This window comes from Pteropus vampyrus, unplaced genomic scaffold (assembly GCF_000151845.1).
Source record: "Pteropus vampyrus isolate Shadow unplaced genomic scaffold, Pvam_2.0 Scaffold121, whole genome shotgun sequence".
Classification (NCBI taxonomy): Eukaryota; Metazoa; Chordata; class Mammalia; order Chiroptera; family Pteropodidae; genus Pteropus; species Pteropus vampyrus.
In genome coordinates, this window is record NW_011888902.1 from 170,503 (window position 1) to 179,707 (window position 9,205).

General features: G+C 37.9%; 1 protein-coding gene and 1 pseudogene across 1 annotated transcript in view; both read right to left on the reverse strand.

The window, feature by feature from the left end:
- Positions 1–9,205, reverse strand: part of USH2A (usherin) — a gene marked incomplete at its 3' end in the record, with an annotated part of 612,524 nt that overhangs the window by 166,493 nt on the left and 436,826 nt on the right. The window contains 2 exon segments of the mRNA XM_011366141.1: positions 850–917; positions 8,900–9,022. Of these exon segments, the coding sequence (XP_011364443.1) occupies positions 850–917; positions 8,900–9,022 (191 nt within the window).
- LOC111743769 lies at positions 6,175–6,290 on the reverse strand (annotated as a pseudogene).

Sequence of the window (9,205 nt, forward strand, 5' to 3'; positions counted from 1 at the left end):
TGATTTCTTTGAAGGTATTTATTTATTTCCTCCAAATAAGTACTAGCATTAGATCTACATGCCTCTGCTTTCTTTATGTCATTATTTTCTTTTTTCTGCTTTGTATGCTGTACTGGGTTAAACTGTGCACCCCACCCCACCCCACCCCCCGCCAAAAAAAAAAAATCAAAAAACACACACACGCTTAAGTCCTAACTCCTGGTACCTGATGGCGTGACTTAATTTGGAAATATAATCTTTGTAGATGTAATCAATTTGAGATGAGGTCATAGTGGATTGGGGAGAGCCTTATGTCCAATGGGCTGGTTGGTGTCTTCATAAGAGAAAAGAGAGAGAAGTATTGATGCAGAGACAGAGACACACACAGGGAGAAGATGGGCATGTGAAGACGGGGCAGAAATTAGTGTCATGCTGCCATAAGCCAAAGAACAACTGGGGCCACCAGCAGGTGGAAGAGGCAAGGGACAAGTTTTCTCTGGAGCCTGTGGAGGAAACATGGCCCTGACAACACCTTGATTTGGTGCTTTTAGACTCCAAGAAGGTGAGAAAATATATTTCTGTTCTTTTCAGCCGCCCAGTTTGTTTACGGCACCCTCAGGAAACTAACACATATGCTTTTCATCAAGCGCTAAAGAGTCTACATGGCCAAGACAACTGAAATATAATAGCATTTACGGAGAACTTAATATGTCAGAAAGTTTCCACATGTACTAAATCATTCAATCCTCACAATTACCCTAGAAGGTGCTATTGTAATACCTGTTCTGCAAATGAGGAAAATACGTCTCAAAGAGTTGAATAACTTGTCCAAGTAATGAAGCTAGTAGGTGGGCGAGTGCAGATTCCAACCTAGACGGTCTGATGCCAGAGCCTGCTCGTTTACCCATGGTGCTATGCTGCACCCCGATATGATGATACTGATAACAGCAACGACATCATAATGATAAATCTGTCCATACTCAGACAATGTCCTATCACGGGGGCTTGACCTTTGAGTTATTTTCTTAGCAGAGGGGATAGATTTTTGCTTACACATCCAGTCAACTTTCCTCTGCAACCACTAGCATGAATTTGAAGGATGGTGAGTCAGGGTTAAGAGGGTAGCACGTCTGTGACAATCGAATGAAACAAAGCTAATGGCTCACTGGGGACCTGAACCAGCGACCTTGGCTTCATTAGCACTCTCGCTGGGTGAAATACTTTTAATTGTGTTTTACTTCATAAAACGGCTTAAAAGAAATTTAGCTAGAGTCTGGATGCCTAATCTCCTCCCCTACATATATATTTAGTAATCTCTTAAGTTATTTAAATATGGTAATAACACATTAAGCCATTTCATCATAATTTAGCGATGGGGAAATATATAGTTTATGTCTACACAGAAGAAATTTAGGGCACACAGATACATGTAACTGGAATGCTTGTTTTCAAAGTAATATTACAATTTTGGAGTGAGAGATGGCTTTAGAGTTTATCTGCTTCAGATAACAAAATATCTGCTACATTTTATAGATAAGAAAACTGAGAGCCTGGGAAGTTGAGTGGCTTTGCCTAAGGTTGCAAGGCTACTGAAGATGACTAAGTGAGCCTTTAGTCTTTTCAAACATTAAATTCTTTTCACTATTCATTATTTTATCTAATAGAGAAATCAGTAGGCATTTCATTAGGTGTCATGTATGTGTCTTTTGTACTTTAACTTTCGCGGTTAAGTTTTGAAGGAAATAAGATCCTGAAATCTCTTAAATCAAATACTTAAGTACACAGTTTTCGCTCAATCAGAAGACTGATTTTTACGTTAGTAAGTTTATACACCTATGACTACATGTGTTGGTCTATATTTCATCACTTTGTTAAAAAAGCAGGTATTAGGTGCTTATAATTTTTTTTTTTAAATTCACACAAGGTATGTTGCTTTTTTAGATGGACTTAGGTGTCGATTATTGATATCAAATGGTCCATTCCACTTAGTTGATAATAAAAGAATACTTTTAAAAGAAAAATGCTAGATCAATCAACATGATGTACTCATGCAAATCGTATGTGTGTGTGTGTGTGTGTGTGTGTGTGTGTGTATATGTTTGTTTCTGAAATACTATTGTATTCCCCAATTATGTCTTGAAAAATATATCATTTCAAACCCTGTAGGAAACAGTTTTTATGAAATCTGCAAAGTTAATGAACATTTACCAGGCTGTTACTGGAGTTATCCTCTCATGATTAATTCATTAGAAACTATCCTTCAAAGCCTCCCTTCACGAACACGTAGAAAATAATAAACTCTGTTGTGTTATAGACATGACTATGACATTTTTCCTTGTAAAAAATAATATATATTAAAATCTTATTTATGAAACAATACTTATTTCAAGGTTTGGTTATTACTCAAATTACTTAAACTAGATTCTATTTAGATAACGAAGTTTTTAATCTGTTTATTTACAGAGTAAATAATTTTATAAGTGAAATGAATGAGTATTTCACAGTTAATAAAGCATTCACTCTCATAACTTTCAGGTCCCATAATTTGGTAGGTTAGTGACACAAAAATATACCCATCCAACTGAGAAATGATCTCTACTGAAACTTAGAAAGTTGTTTCTTTTACAAATTATATTGCTCTCATGTTTAATATACCATCGCTTCCTTCATTCGAAAATATTTACTGAACACTAACAATAGTTCAGATTCTAAATATAATGAACATGTGTTTGTTCTCCTGGAATATATACATTTTTATAAAAATAAAATAAAATTTATTATAGTTATTCTTTTTTTTTAAACACCAATCAAATAGAGCACCTAAGTTAACCTTATCTCCTCAGGAAGTCTCCACAGAAGCGGGAACATTTGGGCTCGGTATCAATGACAAGTGATATTCTGTCCGGTGAAGGCATTTGTCCAGGAAGCAGCATTATTCCAGGGAAAATGAGGGACGGTTTGTATCTTAAATGGGTCTGATGTGTTTTTGGAATCAGTAATATTCCTCAGTGCAGCAGCTACAGAAAGCCTCAGGTTTTAATCAGAATTAAAAATGTGTCAACTTTATTGATGTCCTAACAGAATTCCTGTGTCGATATTGTCACCAATATAAATCATGCTTCTGAAAATGCAGGCTATTCGTTTGCTTCTTCCACTAACTCTTTCTCACATCTGCTACAATGCAAGGTACGCTTGAACACCACGTCACAGCATGAGAATTCGAAAAACCTCTGATAGCATAATGCCCCTTATATGCTCAAATCCTTTGCGAGAATGAATAAATAAGCAAATAAATAAAAGTACAACACTTTCTCCTGCTTAAATCTGCAATTGCTTAAGCTCTCCAGGGATGGTACCTATCTCTTTACACCACTTACTTGTTGTTCCTAAAAATGCTCCTGAAGGTTTTTGCTTTTGAAATTGAAGGGTAAGGCTTATCACCCTTGAAAGGGTTTATAATATGATACTTTTTTAGATTTGTTAGTATAAGTTGCAGCTGTCATATTACTGTAGCTGTCTACACATATGCTACCAGAATGTCACATCTAAATTAATTTTGCTGTAATTTTCATCTTTGTTCTACTCTATCATGAACATTAGAAAGTAACACAAACTATCTATATAGGTATATATATCTAGTTATATATATAGATATATCTAGTTATAGATATATCTATGTATATACATAGATAGATAGATAGATAGATAGATAGATAGATAGATATAGATAGATATACAAAACATTAGGAAAAAAAGATCTCTTATGACAAAACATATCTTTCCACATTCGGAGGCTCATTTTTCCTGAGGTAAGGTTTCATGTGGCATTTAGAAAAAAGATAACATGAGGTAAATTTAGAGCAAGGGAAAAAAATCTCAATGGAGAAAAACACTATGACTCTACTAATTTAAACATGAAATAGATACATTTTTGCTTATTTTAAATTAAGTATGTTGCTATGAGATGGCACACCAATGTTGACAGAGTTGGCTTTTTTTCCTAAATTCAACTTGTACTCACAGTTCGATATGCAGAAAATAACAAGATCTACCTCACGTTGCTGGCCTCTCTCTCAGCCTATGTGCAAAGTTAACTTCTTTCTTAATAGCTACGACTGAAATATATTTATGCTCTAGGAACATGTGTCGTGGAACTAGCCCAGTCTTTCCTTATTAGCAAAGCAGGAAGTGTCATCTGTGCAGATTTAATTTCATTATGAAGGAGGGGAAGGCATATTCCTTTGCATATCAATCCCTCAGAAACTATGCCCCCTTTTATGGCTGGAAACATTTCATTTTAGTAGGTTTTTAAAAAAAATTAGAATCTGTCAGTAAGATTTAAACTTAGATTTTATGGTATGTTTAGCTTGAGCATTTAATTTTAAAATAGTCAAGTCTACCTATTCTTTGAAAATCAGATGAATATTAATTTTGAATACAGCTGACCCTTGAACAACAGAAGTCTGAACTGCGAGGGTTAACCTATATGCATTTTTTTCATCTTGTAAACGTGATATGAACTTACTGTATAAACACAATACAACACTGTAAATGTACTTTCTCTCATGATTTGCTTAATAACATTTTCTCTTCTGTAGCTTACTTGACGGTAAGAACACAGTATATAATACGTGTAACATACGCAATAGGTGTTAACCAACTGTTCATGGTATTAGTGAGGCTTCCGATCAACAGTGAGCTGTCAGAAGTTGAATTTTTGGAGAGTCGGAAGTCATATGTGGATTTTCAACTGTAAGGTGGGTCAGAGGTGCCCCTAACCCCACATTGTCCAAGGGTCAACTCTACTTTCATTTAAAGATAATTCAGCTAGTGGATTCTTGAAGAGTCAAATGGAGCTTTCTTTCCAGACTATCATCACAAAATAAATATTTTTAGAAATATATAAATAATTGAAAGGAATAAGAGTTACAACATAACTCTATAAACTTAATGGCAACTAAGTTATCATAATCTTCAGTATTTTCCAAAATAGAAAGAAGAACCTATTATTTCTTATAATATGTTCTTCCTTCCTCAAATCCAGAGCAGACAGGAAGACATGCCATCACCACATTCTCTGCAGTTTTATCTGACCACTCAAAAAAAGCAAGGGACTCTAAGGAACTGAAAATCTAAGGAAAGTGTGAGTTGATGGCTGAGATGAAGGACGTCGCTGCCCTCCTGTTAAACCCTGCCTGCATCACCACAGCAGCGTCAGATGACAACTCCACGGTACCAGATTTTGCAAGTGATGAAAATGTCAGGAAACCCAGAGTTATGGTTCCCCCAACAACCATAGCTGGGCCACTTCGCACAGAGTAATTAAGGAAAAAAGTTAGTAACTGACAAGTAGTATAAACCTACAGTCACAATGAGTTTATATCTACACAAACGGAGCAAAATTCAATAATGAGATGACTAACTAAGCCAGACAAAACCACCCCTGACCTGAGAAAATCGCAAGAACAAGAATATCGTTTAAACTATCTGGATAATTAGCTCAATATTCTACTTTGTACATAGAGATATAGAGGGGGAAAAAAAGAGTATAATGCTTTGAATTTCAGAATATAATATTTTAGATTAGGTTGGCGTGCTTTCTGTATATTATAAATACACACTAACCAAAATAGACCACTTGACCAAGGAAATTGACTTCAATTTATATTTATTCTCGCAAAATACATTCATAAAGGAATGTCCAGTGAATCTTGAGTTAAGTGTACTGTTTGTGTTAAGAGAAGTGCCATTCTAAAAAAACTGATTCTAGATGTAGCTCTGGTGATATCAGGTCAAGATGGGAAGAAACATTTCAATGCTCCCTTTATTTATGTAGATGTAAGAAGGAAATAAGGAATGGTGGAGTCTGGGGAGGGTTACATATTCCTCCTAAAAACATTTGGATTCAACCCACACCCACCTCCAGTCCCCTCCCCGCAAAAAGCCTACCAAACAAGTAAGTCAACAAGACAAATGTAAATGGAACAATAGGGCTCCCTACAGGGCTGCAACCTTGTGTGCAGCCAAGTGAGCTGAGCTTCAGGTCTGTCTGTGTGTGACTGGAGACCTCGTCGGTGGCCAGCAGAGGGGCCAACCCTGGCTGCTGCTAGCGGTCAAAGTGGGTGATGACAGCATCTACCAAACAAGATGATTTCTTTCTTTTAAATTCTTTTTAAAATTTATTATTATTATTTATGCCTACAGCACCTGGTCTTCCAAGAGGGTCTCCCATCCAAGTACTAACCAGGCCCAACCCTGCTTAGCTTCCGAGATCAGGCATCGGGCTTGTTCAGGGTGGCACAGCCGTAGACCATAGACCAAGACTCTGCTGGGGCGGGAACCCAGGACCTTCTGCGGGTAAAGCAGACGTGCTAACCGCTACACTACGCCCAAGATCATTTCTTTTTAACAACAACCACGCCCAAGATCATTTATTTTTAATGAAAACACTAGCACAGCACACAGTGCCCAACAGAAGACTGATTTCCAATTTTCTTTCAGATTTGTGAGACACCCCGGGCCTAGCTAGGGGCCCCTAGCTTTTTTAGACTTACAAAGGGTAGTGGGCTAGATAAAAACCTCCCAATATGAAGGCTCACACAATTTATTCTGAATATTAAAAAGAAATGCAAGCAGGTTACTTGGGTTGTAGCAGTTAATTGAATTAAAACAAACAAACAAACAAAAAACAAACAAAAAAAACCTTTGCTAGTCCTAGCAGAAAAAAAAATGATCTTTTGGCATTTAGCATCATAAGGCTAGGGAAAACATTACCCCAGCACATTTTGGTATAGGTACCCTTCTCTTCTAGAAGTAACTGCCATCAGTATGTGAATGTCAAGTTATGTTTCAATTTAATTTGTGAGAATTTAACTTCATTTCTTTCCTTAAATCTTAGATTTGGACTCTCATTAAAAATCCTTAGAGGCATCACTAAAAATTCAATAACTTCCTGGCCTTGATCCTAATTCTTTAATAAAATTTTGTTTCTTCTATGAAGAAACAACGTTAACTTTCTGATATTTATTCTGTTTTCCTGCCAAACATCCCGTGGCTAAATCTCTGATTTCAGTAATGTTAACTAGTCAAATTCTATTTCTGTTGGAAATTGCAATATTTAGGGCAGAGCTCACAAATTCACAGAAAGTTACTTTTCCCTATGATTCCCCGAGGCTGTGTTAGTTAACTGTGATGATGGCGATTAATCATGTATAATGGTGTGCATGCGTGTGTGCGTACGTGTTTGTGTGTGTGTGTCCGTGCGTGTGCATGTGTGCGTGCATGTGTGCGTGCATGTGTGTGATTTCCTCTCCTAGACGGGAGCTCTCTGAGGGCGAGGGCTACGCTACAGTCATCTTTTGTTCCTTATCTCAGTGCCTCTCAGCATACAGTAATAAAAGAGAAATCACTGAATAAATGAATTTCTTCAACTGAAGTCATAATTATAAGTGATGGTGTATTAAGCAAATAATGAATTGCAAATACTCGAGAAGAGTCTAATGACAACGATAACTTGGGTTGGATAAAAAGAACAAAAAAGGATATGCGAATAACTGTTTTGACTTATGTGGTTCATCCTATCGCTTCATTAGAGTCACACGCTGCCTCTCTCCGAGAACCTTCCAGTATGTATCATGTCCTCCCACCACAACCTTTAAGATGAACAGGCAATTGTCCTCAGTTTTACCCATTCCCCACAGATAGTAGCACGACGATTAATATTCCTAAGGCGCAGAGAAATTAAACCACCGACCCTTCACTGAGAGAACATAGTCTTTCATCCAACAACTGTTTGAAGGTCCACTATGTGCCAGGCACCATGCTAGGGGCTGAGGATACGGACGTCAGGAAGACAGAGCCCTGCGTCACAGTGGCTCTGACAGGGAGGCCCAGACAACAGGAAGGCCGGGACACCATGACAACAGTGATCCGGGAGGGGGTGTGGGATGGAAACGCATGAAAGCTAACCCAGACCAGGAAGAGAGTGGGCAGCAAAGCCCACTAGGACATGTTTGCTGCAAGGCGTGGAGGATGACCTAGTCAGACAAAGGGCAACGACAGTGGTGGCAAGTTGCCGGGTGAGCACTGGTGTGCAGGAGCGGGAGTCACGCAGAGGTCCAGCCGTGGACGAGGTGGGAGACAAGGCCAGAGCGACACACAGTGCTCAGCGCAGAGCTAGTCAGGGGTGTGTCGAGGAAACATAACCCGGTAGAAAAGTTGTCTGAAAAGTTTTCATAAAATAATGGTGGTGGTGTTTTGAAATTTGCTTGGGCTCATGAAGGTTTAGAAGTCATGCAATCTCAACAATCTTTTCCTTTTATAGACAACGAGAGTGAAGCCCAGAGAGGTTAAGTGACTTGCCTGAGGTCACAAAGCTGGTTCTCTAGCACGGGATGCGACAGCGCTCACATCTCCTGCTCCTTCATGCACTTCTCTTTCTGACATCGCCTATTTGTGATTCTTCGATTCTGTCGAACTCCAGATTGAATTCTTTCAAGTCTTAAGCCTGTTAACTAATCTTTGTGGACTGCATCAATTACTTCTCACAAAGATTTCCTAGAAAGGGCAGGCGTTTTACAAGTGCCTAGTAATTTCCCTGGTTTTATATACATTCAATCTCTCCAAATTCCTCTATTAAGTTTTCATGTCTTGCGAGAGCTGTGACCAAGGCAGCAGGTTAAGGCTCGACATCTACAAGTTCAACGTCAAAAGGCTTATTTTAAGCATATGGTGAGGATGGCCAACATTAAACATGCTGACTGTTGCAGTTTGATGATTAACGCCACAGATAATAACCAAACACGTTTTATTGCACCGCCGATAACATGCTCACACAATGAAGACACTATGATACTTTGAACTGTTCAACATGCCTCAAACTAAATGCCAGCATTTGTTTTTATAGTTTTTGTAATCTCACCTGCTAAGACCCTTATCTTCATAAAACCACTGAGTTCCTGAATAAATATTGTGCCACAGATTTAAATCTTCTGGGGGATTTGATGCAAGTGGTTGCTGGATTTTACGTCTCAGAAGCTCATATCTAAAGCAAAAGACAAGCAGAAACATTGGGATTATCTCAACTAATGTTATTACCAAAATCCAGGCTGTTTCCTGGTATAAGTCTGTGGTGTGTGCATGAAAATATAAAGAAAACATCTTAATTTATGATTACAAAGTTTTTTCCAGATTATTTTCTGGCTCAAGTTTTATATATTCAATTATT